General features: G+C 43.1%; 1 protein-coding gene across 1 annotated transcript; it reads left to right on the top strand.

Moving 5' to 3' along the window:
• Positions 1 to 7,348: 7,348 nt before the first annotated feature.
• On the top strand, positions 7,349 to 12,956 carry LOC137247819 (putative gustatory receptor 2a). Its single transcript, XM_067778762.1, has 5 exons — positions 7,349 to 7,713; positions 10,151 to 10,769; positions 10,837 to 10,905; positions 12,687 to 12,776; positions 12,841 to 12,956. The coding sequence occupies exons 1-5, from the start codon at positions 7,349 to 7,351 to the stop codon at positions 12,940 to 12,942; spliced, it is 1,245 nt and encodes a 414-aa protein (XP_067634863.1). The 3' UTR covers positions 12,943 to 12,956.
• Positions 12,957 to 14,330: the final 1,374 nt, after the last annotated feature.

The raw sequence follows: 14,330 nt of genomic DNA, 5'->3' as shown, positions 1-14,330 counted from the left end.
AATAAAAACAATTGATGGAGGGCGGATGGCGGGAGTAGAGGAGAGGACCACTGATCGTTCCTCCAAAATTGTCTAGATCTCGTTCTGTATGTACCAGATACCAAAAACTATTGATTTAGGAGAAAATTTAGATTGAGTTATAACAATTTATGGATTTTACACCAGAGGGGAGATAAAGGGGGGCGGGCGGAGGGTGTCACTGCTTACTTTGTAAGCCCTCGACTTATTTGACCCCTTGAGTCTGTGATATTGGTGAAGGCCAGTATACGTAAATTTATAATGTGTAAAAATTATGAAAAATAATTTCTCGAAGGGGTCCGGGGACCCCCACCCCTCTTTCCATGTTCGAAAAAAATTTCGCTAGTAGACTACTGTCTGTGTCCCAAATTTCATCAAAATCCGTGTAGCCATTCTGGCGTGATTCAGTCGCAAAGACGAAAAAATATAATAATTAAATTATAACTGTTCCTAGGGGGCGGGGACCACGCCCCTTTTGAAAAATATATAGCTAGTAGATCCTTCTAGACTATTGGCTATATGTGTGCAAAATTTCATCCAAATCGGTCCAGCCGTTCTTGCGTTATTGAGTCACAAAGACAAACGTCTGGACAAACATCCAAACATCCAAACTTTCCCATTTATAATATACTAGCCTTTACCCGCGGCCCCGTCCGCAAGGAAAATTTTAAATATATGGGCTATTCGCGTTAGCCTGCTTATTATCTGTTTAAAATTTTGTTTTCTGTCTAATGCATTTTATTTTTGTAATTGAGTAAAAAAAAACAACTAAATGAGCTGATAACCTGATTGGATCCCAAATGATCCCGAAATTATCCAGAAAAAGCTACGAAATGACCCCAACGCTACCGCGGACGGATCCCGAAAACCATCCAGAAATGCCCCGAAAGAGTCTCCAAAAGTTCCCCGAATAGTCCCAAAAAACCCGAAATGAGAGCGACACGATTCTAGACGTATGTAGAGAACCACACAGAAATGATCCCTGAAGGTGTTCCAAAATGATCCCGAAAAGGTTCCGAAATGACCCTGACGGGCTCCCGGGCGGATCTCAAAAACCATCCAGAAAATATCCAGGAAGGGTCCCTAAATTATCCCGACTAACTCCAGAAAAAGTTCCGAAAAAGATCCCGAACGGATCCCGACAACTATCTAGAAATGATGTCGAAAGGGCCCGCAAATGATCCCGTATTAGTCGAGAAAAAGTTCCGAAATGACCCCGACGGGATGCCGAACGAATCCCAAAAACCATCCAGAAATGATGCCGGAAGGGACACCAAATGATCCCGAAAAAGTCCCGCAATTACTCCGACGGGATCCTGAACGGATACCGAAAACCATCCAGAAGTGATGCCGGAAAGGTCTTCAAATGATTACCTAATAGTCCCAAAATGACCCTGACGGCATCCCGGACGAATCCTGAAAACCAATCTTAAATGATGCCGAAAAAGTCCCGAAATGACCCTGATGGGACACGGAAAGGATCCCGAAAACTAACCAGAAATGATGCCGGAAAGGTCCTCAAATGATCTCCCAATAGTTCCGAAAAGACCCTGACGGGATCCCGAACAGATCCCGACAACTATCCAGAAATTATACCGAAAGGGCCCGCAAATGATCCCGTATTAGTCGAGAAAAAGTCCCGAAATGACCCCGACGGGATGCCGGACGAATCCCAAAAACCATCCAGAAATGATGTCGGAAGGGACCCCAATGATCCCGAAAAAGTCCCGCAATTATTCCGACGGGATCCTGAACGGATACCGAAAACCATCCAGAAGTGATGCCGGAAAGGTCCTCAAATGCAAACCTAATAGCCCCAAAATTACCCTGACGGCATCCCGGACAAATCCCGAAATCCATCCAGAAATGATCTTGGGAAGGTCCCAAAATGATCCCGAAATAGTCTCGGAAAAGTCCAGGAATTACCCTGACGGGTTCCCGGACGAATACTGAAAGACATCCTCAAATGATCCCAAAAAAACCCCGAAATGACCCTGACGGGATCCCGAAAGGATTCCGAAAACTATATAGAAATGATGCCGGAAAGGTTCTCAAATGACCCCCTAATAGTCCCGAAATGACCGTGACGGGATCCCGAACGGATCCCGGCAACTATCCAGAAATGATGCCGAAAGGGTCCGCAAATGATCCCGTATTAGTCGAGAAAAAGTCCCGAAATAACCCCGACGGGATCCCGGACGAATCCCAAAAGCCATCCAGAAATGATGCCGGTAGGTCCGGACGGATCCCGAAAACTATCCAAAAATGATGCCGGAAGAGCCCCAAAATGATCCCGAAAAAGTCCCGGAATGTCCCCGACGAGATCCCGGACGGATCCCGAAAACCATCCAGAAATGATGCCTGTAGGTATCCCAAATGATCCCGAAATAGTCCCGAAATGACCTCGTCGGCATCCCGGACAGATCCCGAAAATTATCCAGAAATGATGCCGGAAAGGTTACCAAATGATCCCCTAATAGTCCCGAAATTACCCTGATGGGATCCCGGACGGATCCCGAAAACCATCCAGAAATGATGCAAGAAGAGCCCCAAAATGACCCCGAGAAAGTCCCCAAATGACCCCGACGAGATCCCGGACGGATCCCGAAAACCATCCAGAAATGATGCCGGAAGAGCCCCCAAATGATCCTGAAAAAGTCCCCAAATGACACCGCCGAGATCCCGGACGGATCCCGCAAACCATCCAGAAATGATGCCGGAAGAGCCCCCAAATGATCCCGAAAAAGTCCCGAAATTACCCCGACGGGATCCCGGACGGATCCCGAAAACCATCCAGAAATGATGCCGAAAGGGTTCCAAAATGATCCCGTATTAGTCGCGAAAAAGTCCCGAAATGACCCCGACGGGATCCCGGACGGATCCCGAAAACTATCCAGAAATGATGCCGGAAGAGCCCCAAAATGATCCCGAAAAAGTCCCGAAATGACCCCGAAGGGATCCCGGGCGGATCCCGAAAACCATCCAGAAATGATGCCGAAAGGGTTCCAAAATGATCCCGTATTAGTCGCGAAAAAGTCCCGAAATGACCCCGACGGGATCCCGGACGGATCCCGAAAACTATCCAGAAATGATGCCGGAAGAGCCCCAAAATGATCCCGAAAAAGTCCCGAAATGACGCCGACGAGATCCCGGACGGATCCCGAAAACCATCCAGAAATGATGCCGGTAGGTATCCCAAATGATCCCGAAATAGTCCCGAAATGACCTCGTCGGCATCCCGGACGGATCCCGAAAATTATCCAGAAATGATGCCGGAAAGGTTACAAAATGATCCCCTAATAGTCCCGAAATTACCCTGATGGGATCCCGGACGGATCCCGAAAACCATCCAGAAATGATGCCGGAAGAGCCCCAAAATGACCCCGAAAAAGTCCCCAAATGACCCCGACGAGATCCCGGACGGATCCCGAAAACCATCCAGAAATGATGCCGGAAGAGCCCCCAAATGATCCTGAAAAAGTCCCCAAATGACCCCGACGAGATCCCGGACGGATCCCGCAAACCATCCAGAAATGATGCCGGAAGAGCCCCCAAATGATCCCGAAAAAGTCCCCAAATGACCCCGACGAGATCCCGGACGGATCCCGAAAACCATCCAGAAATGATGCCGAATGATCCCGTATTAGTCGCGAAAAAGTCCCGAAATGACCCCGACGGGATGCCGGACGAATCCCGAGGACCATCCAGAAATGATGTCTAAAGGGACCCAAAATAACCCCGAAAAAGTCCCGTAATGATCCCGGAAACCATCAAGTATTTATCTCTCGAAGGTACGCAAATGATCCCGAAAGTACCCCGACGGGATCCCGGACGGATCCCGAAAACCATCCAGAAATGATGCCGGAAGGGTCCCCAAACGATCGCGAAATAGTCCCGAAATGATTCCGGAATAGTCCCGAAAATGTCCCAGAATAACCCCGACGGGATCCCGGACGGATCCCGAAAACTATACAGAAATGATCCCGGAAGGGTCCCAAAATGATCCCGAAATAGTCCTGAAAAAGTCCCGAAATTACCCCGGCGTAATCCCGGACCGATCCCGAAAACCATCCAGAAATGATCCCGGAAGGGTCTCGATATGACCCTTACGGGATTACAAATAAGGTGAAGCTAATTATAAAACCATGTTAATAAGGCAGCAGGCGCATTGGAGCGAATAAAAAGTTACATAGAAACATACAGGTAAAGCTAATAAAAGCGTGCTAATAAAAACAATTGATGGAGGGCGGATGGCGGGAGTAGAGGAGAGGACCACTGATCGTTCCTCCAAAATTGTCTAGATCTCGTTCTGTATGTACCAGATGCCAAAAACTATTGATTTAGGAGAAAATTTAGATTGAGTTATAACAATTTATGGATTTTACACCAGAGGGGGAGATAAAGGGGGCGGGCGGAGGGTGTCACTGCTTACTTTGTAAGCCCTCGACTTATTTGACCCCTTGAGTCTGTGATATTGGTGAAGGCCAGTATACGTAAAGTTATAATGTGTAAAAATTATGAAAAATAATTTCTCGAAGGGTCGTGGGACCCCCACCCCTCTTTCCATGTTCGAAAAAAATTTCGCTAGTAGACTACTGTCTGTGTCCCAAATTTCATCAAAATCCGTGTAGCCATTCTGGCGTGATTCAGTCGCAAAGACGAAAAAATATAATAATTACATTATAACTGTTCCTAGGGGGCGGGGACCACGCCCGTTTTGAAAAATATATAGCTAGTAGATCCTTCTAGACTATTGGCTATATGTGTGCAAAATTTCATCCAAATCGGTCCAGCCGTTCTTGCGTTATTGAGTCACAAAGACAAACGTCTGGACAAACATCCAAACATCCAAACATCCAAACATCTTAACATCCAAACTTTCCCATTTATAATATATATTAGAATAGAATATTAGATAGATATTAGATATTAGATTAGATTAGATTAGATAACGAAGAGTTTTCAATATTGGGCATGGATAGAATATTTCAAGTCCTCTTACAGTAGTCCCATTGATCACTTTGACTTTCTACTCATAACAGTATTTCTTTCTTTGTAGATCTTCGCGGCCATAGCTATGAACTTGGTCATACTTATACATTTTTACAAGCTTAAGAATAGTGAATAATAAAGAAAAATGTAACCTACAAGCGATGGAGTTTTAACTGGACCTTACTTTAGATCCACAAACACAGATGCCGATAATTTCGAAAGCCACTATCGGAAGTTGTTAATTATGATCTTAATGCTATCAGAGGAACTCGATCTTGCAATGTTTTACATTTCTAAGGAGGCTTATTGTATCTGTCGTCGCTTAATCAAACTCATGCCATAAGCTTCGAAATACATACTGGAGCATGCTGTCAAGCGCATTTTCGTCTGCCTGTACATAAGTATGCTACCTGCTCCCCTACCTTCTTTATTGAACCAAATTTTCGCCGTCGAATTTTATCGCAGTTGGATTAATAAGGCTTTTAGGCATGAGACGTGCTTTGCATATGATGGATAGCTGCAATTATTGTCATCATAAATTTTTGAGTCATTTGCATAGTGAGTTGATTGACTAGTCAGCTTCGCACTGTTTTTGACAAGAGTACTGGAACTATGCTAAAATAAACTCAATCGCAAAGTTTTGAAACTAATTCTAACTTCCAATAAGTTAAACATTTTTTAATGGAGTCCTACTGAGTACTTTTAGAAGCGGTTGGGTTTTGTGGTGCTGCCTGCCGTTTAAATTCCTTCCGTGGGCAGTGTTAAAACCTGTCAAATGGGGAACGTGCAGAATGAACTCGCTATTCAACATATACTTCTTTTGTGTCGACTGCCTTCTTGTCACGCTTTCATTTGAACCTATAACAACTCATCTTTTGCTGTTAAGATTGAATAGGTTGGAAAGAAATCTTTATAGTATGGGATATGAGGAAGCTACCTTGGACACCATAAAGGCCAGTTGTGCTTCCACATTATTAAACGGTGACACCAGGTTCAGCTATTTACTTAATCAGTAAAGATTTGCTTCTTTTTTTTGGATAAGTACCTTGGAGATCCAAAAATACTAAGTTCGTAAGTTCTTTGAATCATAAAGGAGTAATATGGCAACTTGCCAATGAAATCCTGCACACTTACAAGATGCAGTGTGAGCTAAGCGCTTGCCCACCTATACAACAAAGAGATTGCAAGTCATCTGGTTGGTCGAATGGTGGCGAGTCTCTTCTGCATCTAGGCTATTGCGCCATTTCGCTCTGGCAAGAATCTTCAATTAACCAATGAAAACGATTCTTATAAACTGTCACATTTTTAAATATTTAAAAAGCTCCGCAGGTAGAGTATTCTAAAACTCCGGTAGGCACACGGAAAAAAGCTTTCCGAGAACTTTTGCTCTACCTCGATCTGTTCATCTGTCTCACAGGAGGTGCTGCACTGTGTGAGGTATTTTATTCTACTACTTTCCTTGATGCAGTAACCCCAGTTAGCAAGTGCCAGTGAGTACCTCAACATATACAAAAATATCCCTTCTATTCAACTTAAGAAAGGCTGGAGACCATATTTCGTTGTATGACGGCAATCGATTCAAACTATATTTAACCTGTTTAAGCCAAAGCTGGTATATATTATCCATGATTTATATATCTTTTGGATAGCGAAAATTTCGAGTTGAATCACGCCCACTGAGTTCAGGAAATGTATTGTTTGGGTGTGTTGTAAAGATTCACTCCCCACTGGCAATTTCAGATAGGTCCGTGAAAACCTAGATTGTGAATCTCTGACTAAGGTACTCATCTTCGTAGGAAAGTAGGGTCTATACTTTGTATTGAGGACTCTCATATTTGCGGTTTAGTTTTCCGAATGATTATTGAATTTTTTTACTCAAAAAGCTCTGGATTGCATCCCATCCGCTGTATGCTCAATGGAACAGTCTGAGATTGCGGTGATTAAGAAAATGGTTTTTGGAGGTCGTACGCTTTCCGTAAGGCTTTAAGAGCGCTGACATTTTGAACGCTGCAGCTGCTGTGCGATAGGTTGGTTAAAGCCGAGCTTAAATAGCGAGTGGAATGGAAAGGAACGAATGTGCGGACGAACTAGTTCTTTTTGAACTACTTCCAAAGCTTCACTGGGTTTAACCATTTAATTGTCTTTACATCAATGACGAGTCAAATCGCAAACTAATGGAAGTCACTTTAACTAAAAGTAAAGCCCATTCTCAATAGTCGATATATTCCTCAAAGACCAATCAGTGCAAAGCCAGTCCTTCTTATATTCATTGGTTTCGCGGATCACAAATTTAAACAAGCAACTTCGTCTGAATTAAACTCCAACCAGCATGCCCTACATGGACATATTAGAGTCGATTGATTTTATGCGCAGGCCCTTGCAAATCGGCGCCCTCCCGTCAACCAAAGTCGACTATAAAAAAAGCAATCTACTCGAATACTACATCATTTGCACATTATTCGCATCTATCGCCATTTTATTTTACGGCGTCTTTGGTAAGAACAGACTTCAACTTACTGCATCGGCGATTGGTGGTATTGGTGATCTCATTGACCTCCTACAATTCACTGGAATACGATTAGCCCATATTGTAACTTTATTGGAGGCATTTCTTCATCGACGAAAGATAAGCGCATTCTTCATCCGCGTGAGAGAAATCGACGACATTTTTGAGCGTTCGTTGAATGTGGATATTGATAATAGGTGAGTAACAAGTATGTGTATAAACGGTAGTCCTTGTACTGCAAAGGTTTTAGAGGAGTCTTATGGAAATGGGGCTTAAGAGCTCATTAGGTTCAATGTCATCAGGAAGCTATTAGGTTCGTTTAAAAGCATGGCTATCTAACTGTGATCCGATACATCATTTTCAGTTCTTTTCGCTTCCTTAGGACCCAATCCTCTGTCTGTGTGTAGAAGTCCACAGAAGTAGGGAAATCTTCTGACCGCCATTCGCATGGGAATGGCCAAAGTGATTCCTTTGCATGTGGTTCAAGCAGCTCACTACTAGGCCAAGCATCGTCTGGGTACCCACTGAACATCCGTTTAGTTTAGGAACCCATACCTCCACCGCCGGCGATATTTGGTTGTGCAGGAATGTCCTGCCTGGTGTGGGCTGCATACCGAAAGCCTTGGTCTAAGTTTCTTTCATCCCATAGGGGGTAGAAGCTGTGACGAAACGTTGGTTGGGTTAGGTTGAACTGGCCTGTCCATGAGGACCTCACATAGACTGAATGAGTTCGTAGTATTACAAGAAGTTTGTTTTTAACGACCAAACTGAAAAACCCTATCAAAAATCAGGGCCTATGTTATAAAATAATTCCGTCCTCTTGGCAAATACTAGAAGCTTTCTAGGACTCAAGTCACTTGCTGCTTCTAGATCTGACAGCTCACTTCTAATAGCTGGAGTCTTGGCCTGGCAAGCGCAGGGCACGAGCACAAAACGTTCTCGATCGTTTCCTCCTCCAACCCGAGGAAACGTTGTAGCGGTTTATTGAGATATAGGAGGGCTATTGTCAGCATAGCAGCATGCCTACTGCAAAGGCAGATCAACGGAAACAGCTATCCATTCGATTGTGAAGCAAATAATCTGGGTTTCTTTCGAGACATCGCAGTAGAGTTTAGCAATGCCCTTCCTGAAGTCCTGCTTGGTCTGGAAGTCGAGGATTGTATTGTGGAGTTCAATTACAAACTTTCGTGCAATAGAATTGTCCCAGCGGAGTGGAGAGAAGCCAGGGAGTAGTAAGGAGGGAGTCGAGAGCAAGGTGCGTAGGGGAACATCACAGGGTACTGCTCGATCTCCTCTACTCTGAACTGTGATAGTAAACGAGCTTCTGGTAATGCTAGAATGTGTTGGCTGTTGAGTGGTGGCCTACAAAATCCTCATAAGGGGTGAGTCATACGAGCTGGCAATCAATCCTGGCAAGATGAAGGTGGTTCTTTTTACGAAGATGCATAAGATTCCCGCTTTTAGAACTTCATTGATCATGCAGATACCGTTGGTACCTTCTTATAAGTTTAAATATTCAAGAACTAGGTATATAGGACAAAAATCTGTGCTGGAGGCTCAATGTAGAGAATAGGACTAGGAAGTCTTAAATTGGTTTATACTGCTGCAGGTATGCCATCCGTAAGATATGGGGACTCTCGCCAATGGCAGGTCACTGCACCTACCTTGCCATTGAATGTCATGCTGAACATAAATTCAGTAGATATTGCGGGCAGGTCAGCTGTGGTCCTCCGCTGATCAGGATTCGTAACATGGCATTTTAAGCTTTGGGCCAACTTAAACTGTATACCTCTTCTGCAATTTTCACACCAGAACTTCTCTTGAGTGCGGAGTTGAATGATCTGGGGCAATGAACCGGTTAAGTTGGGCGGGAGATTTGGCGGGGGGTTTTCGATGGATGGGATGCTATCCCCAGGGGGTTAGGGGGCTTAGAATATACCCGCGGCAGTGTTCCCGTCGTAAGAGGCGACTTAAATGCCAAATTTATTCAAGGGGTGGTGTAGGCAACCTTTTCAAGGGGTTGCCAGCGCAATATATACATAGCTTCTTCAAATCAATTGTCAATCTCACCTACCCGTAGCGAATATTGTTGCTTTAATAGCTGATGCTCTGGCCACCCCAAGTTCGTCATGGATCTAGGGGGTGGGAGGACGGAATGGCCTAGAAGGTTTCATGTAGTCATACTAAATCGTTCCAAAGATGGTCGGGTTAGTTAGTACCTTAATGGAAGGTACCGGATCAGCATCCGACAAAGGGCCATTAACCCCAAAGCCTTTGGGGAGTATCCTTATCGCTAATACAACAACAAAAACAACAACAACAACAACAACAACAACATGGATGGGATGTTGTCCAGTTGTGCTGCGGTCAGAGAATTCCACATCTAGCCAAGCGTCTATTAAAGCCCTGATTCCAACTGTGGTGCAATCGGGGGTCGTATGATAGTTCCTGAGATCGTTTGCGATTTTGTCAAACTTATCGAAGATTAAACTCATTACCAGTACCTTATCAGTACCATAGTAGTATCCCGAACCGAATGCAGATGTCTATAAGCAACTCGGGTACCTATCTAATATTTCTAGAGACTTCCTTAATTAATACCCCCTCTATCTCCTAATTAATTTTTTTTTACAGCTGCTTCCACAAACAGCTAATAAGACGTGCCATCAAAACAATCTCTGCATATGTGTGCGTCCAAATTTTAGTCGTCATCACAGAATCGTTTTCCGAACACAATTCCTTATCGATTTGCTTTATCTTATATATGTTGTCATTCTGTGTTACGATGTTACGTTACTTCCAATTCACGATCTGCATTATGATTATACGTGAACGCTTGAAGAAATTGGTACTAATTTTGGATGAGCAGAAGCTATATGAAGACGTTCATATGCAGGATGGCAACTCTGCAGTTAAGAACTTTTTTCGAACTCAACATAACGGTACTCTGAGTTGCTTCCCTTGTATTCGAAATATTGATTTGAAACGTTTGTATATTATTCGTGATCTCTACAATCGTTTGTGGGAGTTAACGGCACATGTAAATAGAAATTTTGGGTTTTCGTTATTGACAAATGTCGGTAATGATCTTTTGGCAATCATATCGAATAGTTATTGGATTTTTATAAATTTTAATAATTACTCAAATACAATGGAACAGCTTCTACAATCGACAAGTAACGCTTTATTATCTCTGCCGCATATGTTTAATGTTCTATCATTGGCATTACTTTGCGAAGAAACTTTACAAAAGGTGAGTAAGAAGACTGAAAGTTTTTACGCAGTGACAATGGCTTTTACATATATACTCAAATTAATAGACTACTGAAATCGCCTACGGTCTACATAATCTGGAGACGTGTATGCCGAACAATCATCAATACAACATCGTGGTAAGTAAGATGATCTTACACTTGAATAGGACTCAATCATCTCGACCATTTTGTAGGTAGGCACCACCATGCACAAGCTAAGTGCTTGTAGGGGTACAAATTCATTAAGGGGTTAGACATAGGGATGCTGTTGTTAGAGGTGTAGATTCCACATTAAAATTGAAAAGATAATTGGTATCATGTGGAACACATCGAGGTTGATTTTGGACAAGTAAGAGCTTAACCTGTTACAGTATCCAGAACGAAGTTGAGCCAGTTGGATTCGTGTCTTCCTTGGTAGTCTGCTTTATTCTACTACAAGGATTGAATAGTGCAAATTGATAACGGGGTTCATCGAGCGCGATCCAGCAAAGGTGTTTACGGATTCTGTGTGGATTAGGTTATCTGGACTAATCGGCTGAGCGCCTAGCTACAGGATCTCATCCTAGCGCTATCGAAGATGTTTTCTTATACCTCTCGGATACGGGGCTAGATCAAGCAGGTGTTCTCTGGGGTGTCCGGTTTGTGAAAATTCAACAAAAACTGTCTGCTAAGCATTCCATCAGGCCCTTTTATATTGAGCTATTTTGCCTCACTATTTAGATGATGTTTAATGGTCATAAGGAGACATCCAGTGGTAGCTCTGAGCGCAGTATTTTAGCAGACCTGCAGCCGTTTTTAGAGTTTTGGTTTTATAAGTCAGGCGCCCAAACTGGTGATGCGTAGCACATGAGCGAGCGGCCAATGGCTTTGTAAGTTACTAGCAGCGCTCCTTTATCTCTTCCCTAAGTGCTGCCGAAAACGTCTTGAGGATCTTGTTGTGGCCTTGTAATTTAGATACAATTTTGGGGGCATGTGCCTTGAAGGTAAGTGTGTTATCGAACGTTACCACTAAGAGCTTAGGGTTACTGATAGGCAGTTACGATATCGACTTGAAAATCCAATATTTGCGTCGTATGTTCATTCCATGTCGTAAACAGGGTAGCCGTGGACTTGCTTGGTGGTAGCGCCAGGTCAAGCGAGGTGAAGAAAGCAGAAATACTTGGGAGATAGCTTTCCGGTAACAAGCGACATCAAGGCACTAGCCCGACCATCTCGGGAACGATTTAGTATGACCACAAGAAACTCTCAAAGCCATATCGCCCAACCGCCATAGATCTATGAAGAACTTGTGGTCGCCAGAGCCTCGGCTGTTAAAGAAACATATATATTGCGCTGGCAACCCCTTGAACCAATTTGGTATTTTAGTCGCCTCTTACGACATGCATACCTGCCGCGGGTATATTCTGAGCCCCCTAGCCCGCTGCGGCTGGAGCGGTTGGCCGTGACGACCACCTTACCTACAGGACACGTGTCTGCTCGGCCACCATATATAATTTGCTTTGTCAAATCATTTGAGATTTTGATGGTGTATGTTTACTGGATGGCTGTTAAATTTCGCTAGTTCTTTTACCCTCTTACGTAATATGTTGTGTAAGCTCCGGTACGGACATATCCCTTCTCGGCGCCATTTATAAAGTTGGTTTTGTGGAATTCTCGGGTCAAAAATCCTCTCTGCCATACATCCCCTTTACTTGTATATATCTGCCTCCCCCTACCAACTGCTGGCGATATTCTGATCCTGCTTCATAATGCTCCCAATTTTTTCGACTCTTTGTACAAGATTTAGTCATAAAATATAGCACAAGTAGTTCCCCGATATTTTCTTTACGCAGCAAGTCCTGAACTCAAATATTTTGCCTATTTATATCCAAATATATGCATAGTCAAAGAACTTTTAGTACTTTTCTCCTTCGCAGATCGAGCAATTCTCTTTACAGCTACTTCATCAAAAGATTACCTTCTCTGCAGCTGGGTTCTTCAACATCAATTGCAGACTACTTTATTCGGTGAGAACTTACCTCAAAAGAGCTTTGTGTTACAGAGAGCCATCGGTTTTGTTTTTTGTTGCAGATTGCTGGCGCCACAACCACATACCTAATCATTCTTATTCAGTTTCAAATGAGTGGTGACAGGGTACCACAAAACTGTACCATATCAACAGATGATGTATAAATATCTCGAAATTTTTGTGAATCGAAGTTGTTTGTATTGTATGGTTTTTTTATTTATTTTAATATTTTAATAAAATCAATTATTCTCCTTGGTATCAAAGTTGGGCCCTAATCATTTCTACACCAAGGACGTAGATTAAAATGTTAACGCCTCTACATACGATCAAGAGCCTAGGAATATCTTCGTTAGGGCATCCCATCTCATTTTACACGTCTCTTCCCTTCCGACGCTGTTACGTCTACCTATTTAAGCTAGTCTTCAAAAGGCATTCCCTGTCATGTATCTTCCAAAAAAATGCACAGAAGTCTTAAACTTAAGGCGAACGCATAGAAACGATTTCTGTCGAAGCAGAACGGACATAGAGGAGATAGAAAGTATTGAGCACTTCCTCTCATATGCCCTCCTCTGACCAAGACAACAAGGGCAGCTCAACGCCCGTTTAGTGGAGCTAGTCGGCTTAAGTGTGCCTCCTTGCTTTGTAAGGCGACCGTTTTAGCCTTACTTAAAGACATTTAGGCATATTGTGTATTTCGCAGGTTGGCATCTTGACTAGGACAAAGTCAGTGCCGTATTATGTAGTTTAACCACTGGCGCTCGCCAAGCTTTGTAAGTTATCCTCACTATAGCAAGTAGAGTGATATGCGAACATGGTGTGGCATTACAGCAACGCAGTGCCCCGCTGAGACAACTGTACTTTAATATGAGGAAAGGTGTCTTTACTTTTTTGTGAGTTGCTCAGAGATCCTCCTTGTACTTGCCCTGACTTAAGGGGCCACAGAGACCCCCAAATGTGTTTCTCATAGAGGTTGTCACTCCGAAATTATTTCATATATTTAGCTCAAGACCTTAAGATATCACCCTGATCTAGAGGAGTTTCATCATAGCGAATGCGGCATGCGGTACAAAAATTACTAAGGCGACGACGCAATGTGCTGGTGGACAAGACCAAACATAGAGTCACCATATGAGATTGCGAACTTAGATCATCTGATGCGTAATTGCTTTTTCATGACGGAAAGTCCTAATTGGCAGGAAAGAAGGAAGGTTTGAGTATTGTATCACCTATTTCTTACGGTAGTCGGCTATCTCACAAAAGTCCTAAACTGCCACACGCTATCTATATAAATGCTGACCTGTAAAAAATGGTCTCAGTTACTGCTGGATTTAAATAAATTTTATATCATCACATCAATGACAATCAAAGAAGTGCTTTAATGGAACTCCATTTTACTAATTGGCATTTACACTGAAAAAAGTTTCAAATAGTCATTTTAATGTTTTTTTTAGGAAATGTAATTCAAGGACTTGCCAGTTCAAAGGTTGAGCTCAGTAAGTTGTGTAGATTTCCGAATAAAAAATGTCTTTTTAATTTAGATAGATGACTTCAA

The sequence above is a fragment of the Eurosta solidaginis genome, chromosome 4 (assembly GCF_040869045.1).
Source record: "Eurosta solidaginis isolate ZX-2024a chromosome 4, ASM4086904v1, whole genome shotgun sequence".
NCBI lineage: Eukaryota > Metazoa > Arthropoda > Insecta > Diptera > Tephritidae > Eurosta > Eurosta solidaginis.
Note: the sequence above shows the minus strand (reverse complement) of the source record. Positions and strands in the feature narration are given on the sequence as shown.